We start from the raw sequence: 22,731 nt of genomic DNA, 5'->3' as shown, positions 1-22,731 counted from the left end.
TATTTACTTTGCATTTTAAAAACACAAAAACAAACCAAACATGTTACTGCACGTCTGATAAAATATGCCTGCAGCCACACACATCCACACACCTTGCTAAGTACATCAGCATTAGGGTCATTCTGCAAAAGCACTGCGGCTGTGCGAGTATCATCGTTTCGTGCTGCAATGTGCAGCGCAGGGAGGCGGACTTTTCCTTTGGTGCCATAGTTTATAAGCAGGGCCACCACATTCTCATGTCCCTGCTGAAGAGCCACTGCGAGTGGAGTAAATCCATCCTGCAGCACACCGGAGAGAGTTAGAAGAGAGGTTGACTCACGGACAAAAAATTAGACTGATGTAAGGAGTGAGGCTTATGAGAACAAAACAGAATGGAAACAAAGCGAAAGTGGATCAGCAAAGATAGGATTGAGGAACTTGGGAGATTACTCTTTAGAAACTTCTCTCTCAGTTCTTTGGTACCTCAGTTGGAATGCTCTGATTGGCTCCGTTCTCCAAAAGAAACTTCACAACCTCTAGATGGTTTTCTTGTGCAGCCATGTAGAGTGGAGTGAAACCCTTCTGTCTCAGAAAGACACATGACAGACAAGCGCGCGCGCACACACACACGGCCAAAGGGGAGACACAAACACAACAACAGGAAGACGGTCACAGATGCACACACACAGGGATGTGCACAGAGAGAAAACACAAACACACAGAGATATTGGAACAAAGACACATGTTAACAGATGGAACTGCAGTAGTTACAGTACAACAGTGGTTTCACAACATAGTTCACATAGTAGGTGCTGAAGAGCAACCTAAATTCGCGCTGGGATCACTACTGTAGGAGCAGCTCTGAGTCTCACCTGGGACTGAGCGTTGACATTGGCCCCGTAATTAACCAGCTCTGCGACCACTTGCTCCTGCCCTGCCAGGGCTGCAATGTGCAGGGCCGTGTTCCCTTTCTGTTTAAACACACATACATGAGAACAAGAGTAAACAATATGACAAACACCGAACAAATTCCCCATGCACGTTCAACATGCACATATTTTCTGGACAAACAAATGGCATTTTTTTCACATGTTCACATTTAAAATAAGACAAGATGGTATGAATCTGAGAATGATGCCATTTTTATTTCTCAAAGCTTTTGATATGCATATTTTGATCGGTAAAAGTAATCAGTCTTTTGTTCAAGTTCAATAAAGAGAATCTGTTCCTCACTCTCCACGACTCTCTTTATTATTTTTGCCATGCTGTCAGACTCACCTTAACCTCAATATTGCTGTCAATGCTCTGGTTCAATTATCTTCTAGATTTTGTTCCCTGAACCAATAGATTCCTGCTTCCTGTTTTCTAAAATTCTAGAAAAAGTTTTCTAAATTTCGAACAAGAAAGCTTTTCTCTGAAACAACTCTCCATCTGGCCATCTTCACCTCATCCCAGCTCCCTCAGCTCCCTGCAAACTCAGCTCCACCATCCCCGGCATCTGGGTTCTTGGGCATAAATCTAATATGACACCTTACTGGGCTTTAATCAACAAATTTCTTTCATTATTCATCTACACTGCCAGTTATTGTTATTTACTTCCAAATGATGAAATTATATAATTAAAAGCAGATGTTCTAACAAAAAAAAAGAAATTCAACAGATGTTTAAAGCTAAGAACTCTTTCTTCACCGAGACAATAACTTCCTGTGGTCACTACTGGTTACCAGGAAACCACACATTTACAACAAGACACAAGAATTACTCTTTTACAGGGGAATTTAAAGCATATAGGACTTTTTTTTTTTTTTTAAATCAGGTCATTTTTTTAAGGAGTTAAAATTGCAGCTCTACTTTCGGGGTATTTTACCTTTGTGGTGGTCTCCAGTACAATTCCATTGTGAAGTAGCTCCAGCACCATTTTAACGTGGCCTTCTTTTGAGGCCAGATGCAGCCCATTGAGCCCATTCTGAGTTAAAGAGAAGAACAGAACTCCACTGAAGTGTCTTACGCAACCTAAGCTTCCTAATCTAAAATAAGCACATATACAGTGTAAATACACTAACATAAGAGCCATGCCAACAACTAATTTGCTATTGCAGTGACTGAAATACAAACCACAGCACGCACATACTTACAGTGGACACCACGCATGCAATACGTTCAGAATCAGAGTGGTCATTAGCAAAAACAATATCTACAGGAATGAAAATCAAAATGAGGATTTTTCTTCATTCATTTAATGATGATTAGAGGAAAAGAAGGAGGAGGACGTGAGGAGGATGGCAGGCCGCTGGTCTCGGGGCTGGGAAGAATACGAGCCGTGTGGGATAGGTCTGACCTCACACAGCCTTCCTTCAGCCGCACAGGACATGTGAGGTTGGACCTTTCCCACACCACTGATATTATTCCTCTGAGTTGGGAGACCACAGCACACCATCACTCTACTGGAGACGGAGGAGAGAGGGAGGTAATGGTGCAAGAAAAGGCAAAAGAAAAAACACGAGTGAGAAACAAGCACGGGAACGATAGAGGAGAGGCTGTTAGACTGAGAGGGAAAGAAGAGGAAAGAAAACACGGTGAGTGGGGGCAGAAGGGAGGCAGAGGCATCCACTTAGCAATGCCACGGTCAAGCCTCCACCTGGCCTAACCTCCACTGTACCAACAAAGTATACTGAACAACAGTCACCATGAAGGTTAAAGTTGACAATCTACAACTTTTTAAAAAAAAATCTCCCTGTTTCACTGCACGAACTCATAATAAAATAAGTAGGCAATGATGTAAATATACTGCAGAGAGTCACCTGAAATATACCAATGACAAGGCTATAGTTTACACTTGTGGTGTTTTATTTGTTATTAAAGTAAACCTCTGCAATTTTAAAGCCACTCTGTGACTAAAATCAACACATAAAGTGGACAGAAATCAAACGGAAATTCCACATTAAGGCCGCATTAACTGCAAACTTGCAAAACAATGCATGTGCAAGGCTGTAACCTCAGTGAAACAGGAATGTTGTAGATTGTCACTTTCACTCAAATACAGTTTACATTGCACAGTAAAACAATAACAGGTTGAATGCCAAAACATAATCAATGAAATTGTGTCAATCAAAAATCCAGTCGATCAAAAACATTCAGTTTAACTTAAAGTTTTCTGCATGTAATTATATTTTTAATCCATGGGGTGTCTCCCTTTATTGTTGTGAAAGCATTTCCAAGCAGTAGCTTCTGTACAGTGTCACTTTACACTGATAATTCTGTGGTTAGGTTGGGTCTGTTGTGTAGCCTGGGAATTACCAGCATTATATACAAAATGTTGAGGAAGACTTGAGCGTTGGTGAATAGAAGGGATGACTAAGTTAGATTAATGAGCCGGAGGAGTCTCTCATGCACACATACGGGATTTTGTCCAAGTATCAGGAGCCCGAGGGCAGCAGAACAGGCCCACTAACACTGCCTCTTTCTGGAAACTCTAGATACATCTGTCAGAGCAAATGAGGCAGGATGGATGAGACGGGGGGCAGAAAGCCCCCTGCCCCATTTATTACCTCGTCTGGAGACATTGTAAAATCTACCTGTCACCTTTAGAAATGAATAACACTCTAACTGGGCATGCACGAGGTAGGCAAACAGGCAAATAACAGCACAGTGCTGACCCCATGCGTGGTGGACACTTAAAGCACAAACAGAAATACATATCAGTAAATGGAGGTACACAAAACTTGAGCGGAACATGACACCAAAACATGTGATACGGATGAGACCCTGTTATACAACTGTTAACTGTAGGATCAACTGAAAAGTTCTGCAGGTACGTTTTTTTTTTTAGATCTAATGAGAAATGAGCAGTCTATTCACTGTCTGAAACGTTTTTGTATCAGTTAGAAACCAGACACGAAGGCAGAGAACTAAAACTCTAAAGCACAATGACACTCACACTAAATATAAATATTTATCTGCTGTACATTTTAAAATAAGTTTTGCTGATAAACAAAATCATCTAATTTAAATGAAAAGCCAAGAATTGGATGTAAAATATAAATAAAAATAACTGGCTGAACACTGGGTTTGCTTGCCAGTCATGCAATTCAATCTGTGGAAAGTGCTCTCTCTCACCTGATTTGCTGTATTAATATCAATGCCATTTTTTATATGGTCCAAAGCCTTGTCCAGGTTGCCAGACCGGGCTGCTCGAAGAAAACTGTTGCCAGCATCTGCCTGCAAGTGAAACAGAGATGGGGGAACAGAGAGGGATGAGGGGTATAAGAGAAAGTGAGAGACGTGTAAAGGAATAGAGAGGGAAGATAGAGAGGGGGAATTTGGTTATTATTTTTTTTCAAAAATAGGCATTTTAAGGACTGAGAACAGTGAGAAGATGGCACATGTCCATCAGTTTTCCTCTCATTTCACTCCTCCTTTGGGATTTTGGGCAGTGCAGTTTGAAAATCTGCTTCTGCAACTTGAAATTTGTGTGAAAGAAGGTGTCGCAGGCATGAAAGTGAAGTAATGGTCATAGGTGACTTTCTGAGTGTGTTCCCAGGGTTTCACCAACAAAAACCTTTGAAGAATATTTCCATATGTCTATCTGCTACTCACGTGATGAGGTACTCTAAGTTGCGATAAGTACAAACAGTGGTGTGTATATTTTGTCCAGCATCTTGTCGGCTCAATGTCTGGACTTGGAGAGTGTTTCAATGAAAGAAAGAGATAGATGGAGAAAGGAGTAAAGCTTCAGTGAGTCCTGGCTCACGGGCCAGCACATAGCATGTCTGGTGTTTTGTCTGTGTTTTGTTTGTGTCTGAGGGCTCATGCCTCTCCCAGGCAGGCAGGAGTACTGCTGAAACAGGATCACTCATGCGGCACAGGGGGAGAGCAGGGAACAGCAGCGGATGAGAAGCAGGAGCAGGGACAGCCGAGGGAGAACCGCAGGGAGGAACTCGACTGCGGCAAAACTTGCACCTTTTCATTTCATTTCCATAATCTCCACTCTTGCTGTGCATGCTCCCTCCCGATATCACTCCCTTTCCATATAACCAGACATCTCAACATGCTGGTTAGGAAAATATACAACCATTTGTAGGGTGTCAGCACACAAATACAGATCCACTGTGCAAACTCCTCATTTTCAGTTTTAAAAGAAAAACATCAAATGCTGCTGCACACCATCACACTTTAAGCTGTGTTGACTATTGTTGTGATAGTGTTGTTGGTCCTATTTTGACCGAAGGAGAGGGCCTCTATAAAAAGAGAAAGGAACCACATGCCTGAAGTAGAGGCATAGCAACTAATGACACAACACACCCTCAGCATGATACCAGTGGCACAGAGCTGTGCAAAGAGAGAGGTCCCTTAAAAATGAGCTGCAAAGGAAAGAAAACAGAAAAACTTTAAGACCTTGCTTCCAGCTGATTCTAGGAGCCAAACATCCGACACCATTTGTCCTCCTTAAATTTACATAGTGGAAAAGGCTGAATTGATCAGATGAACCTCAGATATGCATCCTCCGTGTGAGGCAATAAATATGCCGTGCGCTTCCGAGACTTTGACATCACTTTTGCTTTGTTCGGCTCACAAACAATTAAAGAGGCATATCATGCTGCTCTACAAAGCCTGAGTCACTCTTGCACACAAGTTACTGACATAATTAGACTTTCCCTCAGAGAGAAAGCAAAAACAACAACAAAAAATAGTGTAAAGCAAAAACTGATCTATGACTATACTATAAAACATTTAGGGATCACCTGAAAATAGGCACAGTAAAGAAAGAAATAAAACTTTAAAAAGGTCATGAATCGTTCCAACTAAAGTCTCTAATCTAATCTTCCAGTTACTTGACTGTCCGGCTGGTGGATTTCAGTACTCACAGTAACCACTCTGTCTTGGTAAACCATGATCTCCCTCATGTTAATGAGTGTCTCCCAAACTTTCTCATTCGCTTTTACTTTGAAAGAAGATGATAATCTACTCCCTCTAGACAGCTGCAGAGCAATAAACTGACCCCCGCTGATACATGCACCTGTCACAAGAGTAATGGTCATCATGCTGGGATACACCATCCTAATGCTAAAATCTCTTTCATAACAGGTAACTTAGACATAGCATTGGTAAGCAGCTATGAGCTAACTTATAACCTAATTTATAAAGAGGTTGTAAATCTAATTTCTGTTCATCATTCATTGTATTGATTATTCTGTTGTTATGCACGCAATGCATAAATGAACATATCAGGAGACACAAGCTATAGACAGCGTAGCAGCATACATATTTTGTTTCTGTTGGGAAGTTTGTACAATCTGCTGCCATGACAACACAAAAAACATCCTTTTACCAGAGAAGTGGCAAATACAGCTAATGCAAAGACCAGAAACCTAAAACAAAAGGCATCGTCTCATGGCAAATAGTAACCCTGGTGGAGGAACATCGACAGTTATCTTCTACAGCTTGCTGATGTTTACAAGAAAACAGGAACTCTTATCACAAACCCTTCAGCAAGAAATTCTCCTCATGAAGAGGCTTTCCTTGCATACAGTCTCGCATTTTCCTGTGGCTGTCTGCATGTTAGTGTGATTATCGCCTTGCGTCAAGAAGCGAGTGTGTGGTGTGGTGAGATAAGGATGCAGGGGAACCACACCCGCACCCTTGCTCGGACATAAACAGATACGCTGCACATACACATAGCAAATGCAACACGTATGAACTGAGCAGTCTACGATACATGGTAACACCATTGCTACATTTTGCTGGATATGATTTAGATGAATGAGTCCCTCTCTGATTATTCCCAAAGAGGGTGGACAAGCCTCAGGCTTCTGGGCTGAGCAGAACCGAACAAGAGCATTAATCACACTGTAAGGAGCGAAAGAAGGAGACAATGGCCTATGCAGAAGCTTCCCGGTTAATATTAGCAGTATCAGCACACACTGTCGTGCAATGTGCATGCAACTGTCTTCAGGCTAAGACAGTGAACAGCGTCTCATAATAAAGCTCAAAATGACCAAGTTAAATAAATCCCAGATCATCATTAATCACAGAAAATCCTCTTCTCTGAATGCCCCCTGCTTGTTATCATCTGTTTTGTTTTCTTTCCCTGTTTTGTTCTTTCCCTTCTCTGCCTCCTGCGTCTTACATGTGTCTCTCCTCCTGTTTGCTTCCACTGCTGGTAATGCAGCAGACAGGATGACATCACCCTCTCGCCATTGGACTGCAGTGTTCAAAAATGAGTACATATGTGAGTGTACATATGCACAAAGCGGGAATGAGACACTGTTACAGACCTGTGATCATTTCATTTCACAATCAAGCACGTGTGTTTTGGTGACAATTCTGAATAAGTAAAACTGAATATGAGGGGCAGAAACGAGATGAATGGGAAGCATCAGATACTAAAGAATGGAACACAAATTATAACTTATACTGTAGTTTGCTTCCCCTTTATGCACAAAGTCACAAATTACTTACACAAAACACTGGCCTGCAATCATAGCAAACTCTGTTACATCTGCTTTTGTTCATATGATAATAATGAGAAACAATCAAATGACTATTTTATTCATTACACCTCAGCAGCTGAGTATTTACCTACTCTTATCACCATGGCAGCGACACATCAATATATTTCAGGGGACAATGTGCTGACAAAGCTGACTCCAAAGACAAGAACCCATTGTTTATAGCTCATTTAACAACTGCTTTAAATGTACTGTATTTACTTTAAACTATAGTACACTTGTGATCACTTTAAGTCCACTTAAATGTGATGTTAGGGCCTCTAAGTGCATGCAAACCTTTTACAGAAGTAAAGTTTTACAGAAAATATATTACATTTTTTGTCTTTCTGATGGCACTAATAATCTCTTGAGCCCTTAAATTTACGTCAGGAACCATTCATTTAAAGTTTTCTTCCAATCACGGTATACTACATCTGATCAGGTGTCACTGCTGGGTGAAAAAACAAAAATAAAAATATCTTTACAAATACAGATCCTGGAGCTCGACCGCTGAATGTCAGTAGAGGAATCTGTCTGCCAAACATCAGAAAATTTGTATCTGCTTCAGAAAATCTTTGCATTTCTATTAAAGCTATCATAGAATTAACAACACAGAGACAATCCCAACCTACACACCCACACAAACATATACACACACAAGAATTTGCAGACACAGCACCAGGTGCAAATCATAAATAATTTAACTGCCACCACAGCTATTTGTACACCCAGCAAAAAGGTGAAAAAAAGGTGCCCATGTATGTTCAGCATGTCACAAGTACTGCTTTACTTGCAATATTTTCCTGAATTTTAAACAACATGAACCATGCAAGTGTGCCCCATTCTCAATAATTTCCAGCATTTAGACCATACCAAACTCAGTATCTTGATGTGTTTAAACTTGTGACTGGTGAGATTCTGTTCATTCAGGGGCACATGGAACGTCCGTTATGGTAATTCCTGCAGAGTGCTTTAACAGCTATTTCATCACCCTTTTCTGCTGACTTGCATTTGTTCTAGAAATTGATTTTCTTTACGTCCCTTTTTTTTGCTGCTCTCCATCCCTGCTTTCATCCCTCCAGCTTCTTGAGGAGGTGGAGCTGGCAGCGGGCTGTTTCCAGAAACGGTGATGTATTAAATTTAAACGTCTGTCAGAATGAGACCAGTGGGATTGCTCAGCTATGGACACATTTACAGGAGGTGAATGAGCAGGGGACTGGGATGAAGTTGTTGCAGCACTGCCTGTCTGCATGTACATCTGTCTGTCTGTCTGTCTGTCTGTCCCACCAGTTGTCTCTCTGCCTCTATTCTGTATGTGCTGAGGCGGACTGTCCCACTTTTACTATTTACTTTCTCACACTCTCAGCCACCCCCACTCTGTAGCCCACTGTTTGTCCCTGCCTTGCTTATGGATTGTCTCTTTATAGCTGGCCCTGCAGCAGTCTCTGTGCTTGTAGATGAGATTGTCATGGTTATTGTGATCTTTTGTGGATGACAAAGAGTGTGACAGCCATAGGGTGAAGACAGGGTTTGAGACCTATGAGAACAGGATCAAGATATGGTAAACATCCTGTGCTTACACAGAATGTGACCATCTGGAGGGACAGAGAATCCAGAACAGTCCTCTTCATTTCAGGTATTGCATTGATCTTTTGTGAAATCTACTACATTAAAGTCCTGCAATATATAACCCCACATTTGACCTTTATATAATGTGTAGGATATTTGAGCTGCAACATGAACAATGCTTCAATATCTCACCTGATAAAACAGGTAGGAAAAAAAATCCACAGAGCCTGTTTCTTGGAAAGTAACTGAATACAAACAACTCTAAATTTTAGAGTGAAAAAGTTTACTTTTTACTCAGTGGCCAGTTACTTCTTCAGATTTTAATGAGAAAAAAATTGTTAATTTAAGTTCATTTAATAAGATTTACTTTAAATTACAACACCCGTTGGTGTACAAACAGAAGTTTGGCTTCAACATTAATTGAATGTTTTTACATCAAAGACAGTGGCAAAAGACTGCTCTAACCTTAAAGAAATTCTTCTGTACTGCATCTTTAGGGGGCCGATATTCTTCATCTAAAACCTATGCAATTTAATATACTCAATCTGTCCTATTCATCACTTACCAAATATGTCTGACCTTGGTTTAAAAGAAAATAGCACTTTTCCTAAACATAAATATTTTCACACAATAAACCATTAACCGGTAATGAGGGCGGTACTTGACGTAGCCAATTTCCGTAGAAGCCATTTTCAACAATGACCAACTTTATTGTAAACTTACTTTATATGTGTTAAAAAAAATTTTAAAAGCTGTGATGGATACCTGGAAATAAAAGTCCATGTTAATCCTAAAGGCTATCTCATGATATCTCTGACTGTTAATCAGTAGCTGACCATTCCAGATATTGATTAGCTTGCGTTATCCCACAATATTGCCTGCCCTCCGTCTGCCTTTCCATTGTCTTTCCACTGGCAAAGATTGTCTGTTTTCTTAAATTGCAGTTTCTACAGAACTGAATAACACAATGTAGGATGATGAAAAATGTTTCTGAAGAGACCACACTCAACTGACAGCTCTGTAAAGTGACTGTAGTTCCTCCCCAGACAAAGTCACATTTCTATAAGTTGCATCATCAACAGTAAAACCTTACAAGCACCTCTTCTATTAAACCAGGCAAACCATAGAAAACACTAAATAAAAGCTAAGGCCTTGTGAGCACTGTGCTGCATTTACCTGTATGGGCTCTCTAAATTAGTGTATAGTCTTCAGTGGAGCCACACAGAAAGCATCATCAACTTACCCACTAATCACATTACTGACCTCTAGTTTACTCACCACAGCTAATCCCTGTTGACATGATACAATCTGAACATCAAACAGAGAAACAAATAAAGTCAAAAACAAGATTAAGGAGGAAAACATACCGTGACACACACCCACGTATATACGCACTTGCACTAATCTTGGATGCACATGCATCACAACTCTCAAAGATACTCCCAAGCAACGCAGCTCACTCTACAGTCATTATGGCTCTGCCAAATGAGTTCCATAAGAAAATGCTTTGTTTTTAAGACTCCATCGCCACTCTGGAGCATAGAGGAAGTTCATTTGTATGCCATAAATGACAGGTCAGTTTTGCAATAGGCAGAACCCTTGTTTAAATGCATATTTATGTCTGAAAACAAGAACAAGCACTGAAAGCCAAGCCAGGGAGAAATCCCCAGAACACCTTATGTGGACCGATGGTAAACAAAACTGGAACTTAGCAAAAAGAGAGCAAACTAACAGAGACATGTACTGAATAAAATGAGCTAAAATCAAATGCATGAAGAGTTTACACCCATACAACACTATTCATGTGATGAACACAAAGTAAAAATGAAAGAAATTTAACTCATTTAAATGGCTGAGTTGTCAGTGAGAAAAGGTACTGGCTCATCAGTGATGTGAAAAGGTAAATAGAAGCAAGTGTTGGCAGGTGCATAACATCCGACAGAATATGAAGGATTTTATAAGAGAATTAAACATTACGAAAATACAGTAAAGTAGGAAGAGTAGCAAAGACACATAGACTAGGAGAAAAATATGAAGAGACACAGAGAGACAGTGGAGCAAGAAGAAGATGAGATGGAAAACGGCAGAGTTTGCGGTACTCACTCCAAAAGTGACGGTCTTGACTGGCATGCCTGTTGGCCCTCCACTCTCCCTTTCTTACGTTTTCTGTTTCTCGCAAACACACAGCTGTCTTTTCTGTTGGCCCCTGCAAGTGCTTTGGTACTGGGCACGCAGACCCCCATCCACCGTAAACACACACACACGGCCCGACACACACACACACACTTGAGTGAGCATGGTGGGTGGAGAGACTGGGGAGGGTGGGGGCTCAGTGGGTGGGGGCCCAAGGGTTTATCTCTGGAGGAATTCTGCCTGTATCTAAAGACACACATTTCACACACAGCTAAAAACAAACAGGTACCCCAGGCTCTCCCTGTGGGTTTCCTGACGACATCCTGGCTCCTTCTTGCCACTTTTTTCCCCATTTTCTGTACTTGTTTTTTCATCCATACCTCATTAGCTTTTTCTCCCTCATCTCTATATTTATCCTGCCACTCTTCCATCTTCCATTACAGTCTACGTTCTGCAGTCCACCACATGTACCTTGTCCACCTTTCACATTTATTGCTACCCGACACTCTCTGCCCCCCGCCTGCACAACTTTATCCCTTCTTTCGCCTGTCCCTTCTACCCCCACACGTCACGCCCATCTCCGTGTCTCCTGTATGTTTTCTGACAGCCAGACAATCCATTTTTTTCACGGACCAGGCAATACCAGAATGGTGAAGACTTACTGTGGCGAATGGGTGTGTTTTTTCAGAGCAGGCCTGCTTCAGTCTGTGAGGGTGACTTACAGTGACAAAGCGCCTGGTAGTGGGTGGGGGGGGTTCTGCCATCGCCCAGTGACAATGAATCCAGACACATGGGGTATGGGGGTAGGTGGTGAGGCATGGAGGGGCCAGCCTCTCAAAAGGCCCTGCCTCTTTTAATAAAGCGTCCGTCATTCCTCACTTGAAAAGGCCCCCTTTTCTCTAGCTCTCCCCTCCTCTCTCCCTCTCCTGGCTAAATGCTGGGAAAAGCACATCGCTGCCAAAACCATGCGGAGAGATAAATGCTAGTAGGAAAGAGGAAGGAGGGGGCATAGCAAAAAGAAGGCTATACACTACTCAGTACCACTGGACCGTGACCTGGGCAAAAACATCACGTGGGATGTCTGTCCTGTCCACAGGGTTGAGTTTAGACAGTGACAAGAGCTCGGCTGAAACAGAATGTGAGGCTGGGGACTATAGAGACTAATGCCCATGAAGACATGACAAATTATCCTGTGGTCCTAAAAGAAAAGGGCTGAAACTCTGACATAAATGTCTTCTGGCCAGACCTTAGAAGAGTCATTCAATAAGTAAAATGATAAGCTATCAGGTCCTAATTGATAAGACCTTCTTAAGTATGATAAACTTAAGTGAGAGATAAAACCCTCCTCAGGTTTACTCTGACGGTGTTAATGAGCACCGTTGACCTACAGTTAAACCCTATTGAGATTCAAGAGCAGATCACAAACTAAATGAAGGGTTGGTGGTGTGATTATCAGATTATGTCTTTGAGTAAAATACTGAACTCCAAAAATTGTTCCCAATGCATCATCAGTCCTTTGAGTGTAGCGTGTGAGACAGAAAAAACCCTATACGGTATGTGTGAAAGAAAAGCTTTGTATGAATGTGTGAGCGAAAGGGGCTTTTACACTGAACAGGTTTGAACTTTCAATAAAACTCGATAAGTGCTATTTTAATGCAGTGTCCAATGCAACATTAGACAGAAAATATTCCTTTATATTTGTGTCCTTATGAACAGTGACACTATCTCTGATTGCTGTTGTTATTCCTCCTGTTAAATGTATCTACTAAAGGTTATTTTACTGTAGTTATCTAACTAAGTTATGGCTACAAAATAGGGATATACCGATCCGCTTTTTCCACCTCCGATACCGATCCGTTGCTGAGTATCGGCCGATACTGATCCGATACCGATACAGAAAAACAGCACGGGATTATGGTAACAAATGGTAAGATTCATTGTGTGGAAAAGACTGGGATCATTCTTTTGTGCAAGGCAACATCAGACTTGACTTAAACATTTCTTTCCTATTTTTTAAAAAACAAATAAACAGATGCAAATGTATGGAATTACTTATTTATTTAATAATTGTGCACCAGTAAAACAATCTTAACCATAAAAATATAACAAGTGTAGCTGGTTCAGTCAGTGCTATTAGGGATTCAAAATCCAATGTAAAACAAAATATGAAATAATAAAGGAGCTGAAATTGAAAAAAAAAAAAAGCTTCAGCTTGGTTGGTAGACTTTCAAAATAAATAGCAATCAGCTCTTTATATAGTTTAGTGCAAATGGGAATTAAACAAAAGTATCTGAACAAAACAATAGCTTCTCTAGCTTGGTAAAAAAATAAAAAATAAAAAATATCAGAGGTAGTCCCAATTTAACACTAGAGGGGGAAGAAGGCCCTTGGATGAATGCCAATGCTGGACAGGACAAGGGGGAAAAAAATTTAAAAATTAAAAAAGAAAAAATCGGCCGATATGGATCGGCCCTTTGTCACCGATACTGATTTATTTTCTTCGATATCGGTACCGATAGCCGATCCAAATATCTGTCGGTGCATCCCTAGTACAAAATTTACATTCTATAGTCTACATAAAATGTAGGCATGATTAAGCTTTAGAAAAAAAAGGAAAACCCTTTCAGTTACAGTGTTGCTGTCCCTCTGCCTATATTTTTGTATGTATTGTACTGTAATTAGCCAAGACATGAATGGGTATTATAATATGTTAAGTAAAAAAAGTAGGAAAAATTAGAATTTTTGTATAAATATATTTTCAGAAGATATTTGCTTAGTCTAATTAACTCAATCAATTTTGAAATATGTTACTGTACAGAACAAGGACTTTGGGGTATCATTTTTGTGGTATATGTACATTTTAAACCTACAATTAGTGTCTTCTTTTAGTCACAGTTTAGTGTGTTTAGTTTTCATCTTGTGGGAGCATTATTTGTTTTATATACATTTTTATTCATTGCTGTTTGTTTAAGTTTAGGCACCTACTGAAGTAGGTTTAAGTTAACAAAAACATATGTTTGAGTTTTTTTTGCCATGGTGATGACTCCCATCCTCACTTACATACTTAAAATGTAGGCATTTCACGGTTTCAGAGAGTTTTCTGGTAAAAATACATAACTTTTGCAGATTTATATCTAAAGTTGGGTTGACTTTCCAGCGGAAGTATGTAAGGTTACTGTGACCAGAAGGAATGAAAACAGCAAGCAAAAAGCAAAGATGAAAAGTTTTGCCCATCCTTAGATTAAGGATTTTTTATGAGAATAGGAGTTGATAAAATCATCCAGCCTATGTATCATGCAGGCTGTAGGATGGGTTAAAACCCCTGGCTTCATAAGCATCTAGGCTTTCACTCTTTGCCAGTGTGCAGTTAAAAAAGTCTTGTATTTTCTCTTAAGGAGGCAGGAATCTGCCTAACTATCAGAGTCTATGTGTCAGTGAGATCATTAGAAAGTGTAGGCCACACTCTTGTTTTATAACAGGGTTGATTTAGAGACAGACATGCCCTCTGCACTGTGTGTCAAGCTCCTCTTGTTGGCAGGATAAAGGGCTAGCGCTGTCCACGTGTGCTGCTTGTTGTGGTTTATTGCCCATGTATTGATGCCACAGAGACCAGAGCTAAAAGAAAGTGGGGGAGAAATCAGTATAAACACTGATAGTTTGAATGCTCTTGTCCGGCCCCTAAACACACTGTTTCACACACACTCAGTTGCCAACCGACATCACACAGATAAAACTAATAACATTTGGGGTTTTAGGATCAAATCTCTATACAATTGTCAACAAATAATTTTTTCAACTCAGATATGTTAACAGTGTTTTTTTGTACTACCTAATGATGTTCTGCCGCCTTGTCCTGAAAGCAGCTTCAAATAACACACGTGCTGAGCTCGGCTGATTACTGCAGCCCTGGCACAAACATTATACTTACACACATAAATACACACACCAAACACACAATTTCCTTGTCTTATCCCTTACTTCACCTCCTTCTCATAAGTAACATTAAGCTGACCTGGGCTCTGAACTGCCAGAGGAGCAGTTTAACTCAGCATTAACAGCAGCAGGGATTAAAAGTGCCTGTGATCGCATATCACACGTGGCTCCATCCAATTTATACATATTATCACATTAACAGCTCACACAGCTCCCTTAACAAATGTGCTCGTGCCTCATTGTGACAAAGCCAGTCTGACCTGTGGAAGACAAAAACAAGAAGTTAGATATACTTGGATGAAGGTGGGGAGCAGAAAAGATGAAGGCAATTGAGAATGACAGCAGCAAAGCGTCAGAGCAGGGTCAGGCTCACATTAACCTTCACAAGTGGAGAAGTAGAAACGAGGGAAATCCAGAGTGAAGATGTGTGAGAGGGGAGAGAAACCGCACTAATGTGGTTAGAATCTCTCGACATCTCCTTTTCTTGTTTGCACACATTATATGAGCGTGGTCTGAGAACACAGTCTCTTAATTCATCATTTAAAATACCGGGTCAAGCCATCGGTCACATCTGGGCTTGAGTTAGCATCGGGCAGAATCTGAGAAGTCAGATCATAATTCAATCAGTCCAATAAATAGATGCAGAGCTGAAGTGGCTCAAGACTTCAGACTTTTATTAGAACTAATGCACTGTCAAGAAACGATGAGATATGAACTGCACCAAAGTAAGTTTTAAACAATCTTGTGCAGCTGCATTAGTCTCAGTTTCAGCTACATTGCTACTAACACTACCAAGAGTAAAAACATTGTATAAAATATATGAAATATAAACAAACTATCTAAACTGAAGGATGTCACCTTTAAGAAGTAAAGGTATGGTATTTAATTAGTTTATATCTGCTCCTAAACATATTTTTTAGTGAGTGGCTGTCATTTTAGGCATTGTCAAAATATTACCTGTCAATAATATTTGTGCATGACAAATCCTCAGAGCACTACGTTTAAATCTCTGAATGTAAGTGGACTTTGAGTCATTACCACTTGTGCTGGGACATTTTTTTTTTCCCCAACCACTTGTTTTTTACATTTTGTCTGGCCTCAGTGGAGCACCAGCCTCATTTCTGACTGAAAACAAGCAGAAAGGAAACCGGCTGGCAGGGAAAAGCAGGGATGGAAAGAGAGAGAAAGAAGTGCACGCCAAAGCTGAAAGATGTCTGGATGTCTCCAGTCCAGAGGTGACTGCAATGATAAATAAACATGGTATGGGAGCTTCACTGAGTCTTTTCTGTTTTAGTGGATGTGCGTACAATATCTCCTTCCTTGTCTTGATGACAGTGGGATGGCATCTTCATCTGCTCAGCCATGCTTAATCAGACCTCACTTCTCCCCCACAACTCCTAATTAACAATTAAATACATATTTGATGTGTCTAACATGTTGCTTCCCACTTCAACAGCTAATACCTTTTGCCTCAGGGAACAGATGCTGAGATGCCTGCTTTATCTGAGACTGACATGTTAATAAATATTAAATATAAGCAATTAAAGACGATGCTCTCATCAATCAGGGCGAGCACACTCCAAATAAAGCTTTTTATATCTGCCTTCAATCAATCAGGTACCCCATTTTAACTATTCTAATGCTGCCTTACACACTTGCATCTCCACGCGCGCACTCATAGATGGTCTCTGTCCAACTCACATCACACACATTCACCCACAGTGCAGTGCATGCAGGAGCATAACACACACTCACTTGCTTTCAACACACACACGTATGCAGCTCACAGCAACCTTCCAAGTGCAAGCATACAGTTCAGGCAGCGGTATACTCAAACTGAACAAGGTCGTGCATGCCATCGTTCCAACGTGTGTTGCACAATAAAGTGAAGTGACTAAATTATAAACTGGGATTAAAATCAAATATCAAGTCCATTTGGGATCTAGATACTAATATGTATCAAGCCCATTTTCACATGTAACCCAATAATTCAGACTGAGGCAGGCCTTAAATAAGAATACTTCTGTTAGGCACTGAAATTACAGTCAATATCATACATTTATTGCAACCCAGACTGATGACTGTCTCCATGTCTTGTTTCATCAAACACCTTGTACTTTATTCCAACACCTAAACCAGGGATGGGGCACTTCATATTGTTTAGTTGCAGGGAGAACATGCTCCTGCCACTGCTGCTCATCAATACTAGCTGTCACTAAACATTCAACTTGTGTTGACAAAACAATCTTTGTTAAAGTTTCATTGGTCATGGGCTGCATGAAAATAAAATTCTATTTCAAAATGTGGATTTTTTTTTATGTCATTTCTGTTCTTAGTCACCCAAAACTTTAAAAGTAGGCAAATAGTGAATGCATGGCCCATCTAAGCTGTTGCCAATAATAAAACCGAAGCATTTAAAGCTGACTGCACATGGGAGGTACTTTCCTCTTTGTGTCTGTGCTGAACAAAGCTTACCTGGAAATGTCATGCAGACAGAGTCTGTCTGTCAGTCACAAAGAGAAACTGCTTCATCCATTGTTAAATATTTTCTCTATTTCATTTGGGCTTGGAGGCTTTATTCTCAGACAGCTCAGCAAGTCGTCATTGCTGATAACGCCGACAGGGTGGAAGCAGTAATGTCGGGAAATGTTTGACGAACTCGAAACTGTGGTCGTTACACTTGCTCTTAATTCACTTGGAAAACTTCAGTGTTGAGCAGATTGTCCATCACAAAAGAGTTTTCTGCTGCTTTTCGACTTTCGACCTGCCCTTTCTTTTGGAGTATACTTCCACCTTCACCATGCACACCTGCGCATTCACCTAAAACACATGCACATGCACGCATGCGTGCACATTGATTTATGCTCAGTCGCTCTCTTTTTTGTTAAGTAAACATCCACACAAAAGAAAAAATTAAAGAGTTGATGGTAAGATGCCTCAGGGTTTCTGTGAAAAAAGATGTGAAACAAATGTTTTCGTTGAAAAGGTCAACCAAATTAAAAACTGCTTCAAATTAGGTGGAGTACGTTGAACGAAATAACATGAAGGCAATAATGCCAAGCTGAATTGATATAAAGAAAAAAAATAGTTGTATAAAACAAGAGGGTGAGTGGAGTTTAAACCTCGAGAGGATAAAAAAATAACAAAAAAATTAATCAGAACTGAAAAAGTAAAAAACATTGTGACTTTATAACTTCCTTAAATCCCTGACAGCTACACACTGACTGAGAAGTTGTGTCTTTAGATTATTCGCCAACTAAAGAGATTGTTTTTTTCAGTTTGAAGTATTAAAATCCATTCTTCTTTATACAATGACTTGCATAGATATATACATATTCATATAGATAAAAGGCATTACTCATTTTATTTTGAAATTTTTATAGAAATGCTGCTTCTACATGTCTAAAAGACCTTGCTTGAATTTGGGGGTCAGAGTGATGAACTGTAGACAAAAATATAACCACCTACTATATTTTATCAGCTCTTTCCCAAATTTGAACTATTGTATTGATGATTAAATTACTTTTAGGTCATTTTCAACCCAGCATTGAATATGTGTGGTTTGCATTTAAGAAGTCCTCTAGTTTAAGGTTACTTGAGATGACTCCATTGAAAGAATTCTTTGTAGGCCAGAACATTTCACTGTTACTAAAAAACCCAAAAGGGTCAGCAAGACCACGACCAGCCTGTTCTCAGGTTGGTATGAGGCCAACTGAGACAATATTACAAGACTTCTGCAGTCTTGTACAATGGCAGTAAACCTGTAATCTGAATGCCGCAAAGCTGGTATCAATAGCCTTTGGACAAAAATGAGAGTTACAATATTTGAATATGCCATGGCCTTTCACATGCAAATTGCACTCTGCCCCCCCTAGCCGAAACAAATTACAGCCAACTGCTAGTGGCTGGATATGAATGGGCTTCCTAATGTAGTCTGCATCTACAGTTGGCTGGGGAGCAGCTGGAAAAGAGAAACTGAAACGAAGGAGAATTTATGTGACGGAGCAGAGTGTGACAGTTTGCTTTTTTTCCCCAAATTGAGTCTACTATGCAGCCGCACTGTGACAAATGGGGCTTGGCTCCCTGAGCATCTGTCTCCAAGGACTCACTGAGGGGTAATTAGAGCTCTGGGATGATAAGGGATATTCTCCAGGCCCACTAACTATTGATGGTGGCAAACGAGATGAGGCCTTTCCACAGACCTCTGACATCTCACAAATCTGAGTTACAAGAGGGGGCAGGGAAGGATTTGATGAAGCGTTATATTTTTGTGTAAAATACATCAGCCCTCGGGGAAAGAGCTTTGGTTTGTGTGACCAGTTTAAGGGAACGTTTTATTTTGCCAAGCATTAGAATGGACAATTAGCATCATACTACTTTATGCTTTTGGACTTATTTACTCAATCCACTGAGAGCAATAAAAATCTGACTAGAGTGAACTTTTAATGTACTACAGGTTAGGCTTTGATTTTTGCAATTTCGTATGTTTGGTTTTGTTGGTTTGCTAATAAAAACTGATTTCTCCACATCTGCTACATCAGCCGATGAGTTTCCACAGGCCTAATATTCTGTAAACTTGCTATGTGCTTCCAAAACAAAACACAAGACTTCTGAGGTGTCCTGCAGTGTGTAGCATTAGAAAGTTTGCAGCAGATCTGTTGGGTTCAGTAAAATGAGCGTTGGAGCCTTTATGGGTCTGAACTGTTCATGACTAGATTATGATCTAGGGAGATTGGAGGGCTTTGGGCACTCTGTTGTGTTCCCTGAGCTGTTCCTGAGCAGCTTTGTGGTGAGGTGGAGCTCTAGTCAGGTGAGAATATCTTTACTTTAATCACTGCATTGTACAAGGATGACTGATGTCAATCACTTCTCCTTTTAGTGGTTTTAATACTGCTGCTTATTTGAAAACTATGTCCATCCAGTTTACATTGTGAGCAGTAAGATAATCTGGATGTAGTCATGGAACAAATTCCATATTCTAACAAGATTTTTCTTAAGATTTGATTTGGAATTTTTAGATTTTACAGTAAGATAACTTCACCTGAACATTTTTAAACCTGAACCTCGGATAAAAGATGAAAAATAAGAAAAGAAACCTCTAAAAGCAAAAGCAGCAGGGTGAACTAGTGTATTTGTACACAACCTCTTTTTTATGAGTTCAGTTTGTGTAAAATTTCTAAGTTTAAATTTGACCTGCAGTTGTTAGTTACAAAAATAAAGTTTTCCTCTAGAATGTCGAATTACTGATGACACTTGGGGTGAGGTAAGTTATCTTAGGTATGGTTTTATTTCCACATTAAGATCTTAAGATGGTTGGATAAGTCAAAGTGGTAGGCTTGTTACAGACTACATGATCATTTGACCTCTCATGTCTGTTGTCCTGTTGTATGCAATTTTTGCAAAATTTTCCAAATGTTTATGATCCAAATGTTTATAATGCTGTTACTTTTCACTTGACTGAGAAATGCTTCGTCAGGACTCCCTGGCGTCACTGCTTAGATAATATACCTATCCCAACATTTTTCAGCATATAAGGTTGTCCAATAGACTTAAATAGCATTCCTAATGAATAAGGAAGATGCAATGAGACTGCAGTTAAATAGTCTCTGCTAATGTTGTCAGTCATTTTGTGTAAAAAGAAAAAAAACTATCCAAATTGGTGCTTAAATCTAACAAAAGGTGATTGAACAAAAATATAAATAAAAAGAGTAACAATAACCATCTCATATAGTATTCTCCATTCTCCTGGTAAAAGGCCTGGTTCCTGTTCTTCCACAACATCCCGACCTACAAATGCTGACTTTGTTGGTTGCTAATGGAGTTTTTCAGTTAAATGGTAGGGTACAGAATAGTGCATTTAAGCACTGTGCAGTATGGTACAGTATGGTTCAACTTGGCACAGCTCTTCTATGCTTCACTTTTGATAACAGACAGTAACCCTCAGAATCAGCAGTTGATCACCACATGTAAGAAGCTGCAGCGATGTGTTTATTGCATTACTTTGATTTAGCCAATGCTTATCAAATGTCACTTACAAGTGGAGTATGGAACTAGAGATGTGGAGTATTAAGTGGTTATTGGACCGAGTGAGATTGGAACAAGCTTTGAAAACAGAAATGATGGAATGTATTTTGGAGTGATTGTAACGACCAGTCCAGACCTCAACTTCAGTCCATACTTGTGGTTAATAAACATGTTTATGTATTAATCAGTCGAGCACACAATGTGTTGATAAGTTATCTGTGTATCTGAGTTATCACTGTATAGCATTGTCTTGACTCGCTTGGAACCCTTAGCTGAGGCAGTAACAAAAGAATAATCATTTGGTTTCAGTTACGTGATATTACATAAATTTAGCAAGCTGCACCATAACGCACCATACTGACCTGACTCTGCAAAGTGTGCAGGGGGATAATTTCCCTGCATGTTGAAAAAGACTACCAGGTCTTCTGTGGGTTTTAAGTGAGACACTTAAATGAGTGTGATTGTGCCCTTTGGGATGGTCTATCATTTATTCTCTCTGCTCATGCACAAACATGAGGTTTTAGGTCCCTGCTGGCTCACAGTAATCACCAAAACTCTATTTAAAATGACACACAAAAAATTGCATCTATATTATATAGTGTTATATAATTGGCTCACCATGTGTGTTACAAAGATGGCATCATCCTGAATTTGACTGGGTCCATACTATCAACTGAATATGACCTGTCATAATAACAGGATGATTTGGGATTTGTAGTACTGACAGATAAAGATCAGCAAATAAAAATACAATCTCTTACACTCGCATTCAAAAATGAAAATCCAAAACTCAAAAAACTTCGTAGTGCATTTGCATTCAAGAGCATCACCAAGGGAAAGACTCCATATTGTTGTATGATGGGCACATTTTGATGATGGTTTACACACTTACTCACTTGCCTTCTGTCACCTTCATTCTGTGTTAAATGTGTTCACCTCATCTTCATTGGCCATTTGTTGTAAAGTCTCTGCTCCACAGAGCATTGTATATACTTTACTTTGTCAAACTGAAAACAGTTTAGTTTTAGCAAAGATTAACCCAGCGTTGCTCCGGAGTGATTGGGAGCAATATGGAGATCAGGAGAAAAGGTTTAAGAATTTCACATGATAGCAAAGGGGAGCGAGAGCTGAGGGGAAATCATCAGGGGCAAGAGTCGTCTGGAACAAGTTTCCCAAAAGCCTTATTGCACTTAGATGATCTCTCTTCCAACAAGTGAGAATGGATTCAAGATCATCTATTACACAGGTGCAATAAAACCTTTAGTAAACATACCCCAGACTGCTTAAACAGATAAAAACAGACAAAACACAGGCACAGCACATGACAACAGTGTCACAGGAAATACACACAGCCACAATACACAACACTGACACATCAAAGGAGCAGGCAAGGGCAGGCATTGCCGCGACATCTACAGCACTCAACATGGACATCACAATCACAGACACAAACTGACGCAACACAGACAGAAACACTGTAAAGACAAGCATTCTAATAACACTTTATGCTCATATATGGACACAAGCCATGCAAGGAACGAAACAAGGCATGCGCACAAACTCACTGTTAAGAATTAAGAGATCAATCTCACAGCACAAACACATC

The 22,731-nt window shown here is 40.0% G+C and overlaps 1 protein-coding gene across 1 annotated transcript in view; it reads right to left on the bottom strand.

The window, feature by feature from the left end:
* Positions 1–22,731, bottom strand: part of ank1a (ankyrin 1, erythrocytic a) — a 94,210-nt gene that overhangs the window by 34,871 nt on the left and 36,608 nt on the right. Inside the window, exons 2-6 of the mRNA XM_075467948.1 lie at positions 4,096–4,197; positions 1,847–1,945; positions 852–950; positions 463–561; positions 93–278 (exon numbers count right to left, since the gene is read on the bottom strand). Coding sequence (XP_075324063.1) covers positions 93–278; positions 463–561; positions 852–950; positions 1,847–1,945; positions 4,096–4,197 — 585 coding nt within the window. The remainder of the gene's footprint in view (positions 1–92; positions 279–462; positions 562–851; positions 951–1,846; positions 1,946–4,095; positions 4,198–22,731) is intronic.

Source organism: Odontesthes bonariensis, chromosome 6 (assembly GCF_027942865.1).
Source record: "Odontesthes bonariensis isolate fOdoBon6 chromosome 6, fOdoBon6.hap1, whole genome shotgun sequence".
NCBI lineage: Eukaryota > Metazoa > Chordata > Actinopteri > Atheriniformes > Atherinopsidae > Odontesthes > Odontesthes bonariensis.
This window is presented reverse-complemented; position numbering and strand designations above follow the sequence as displayed.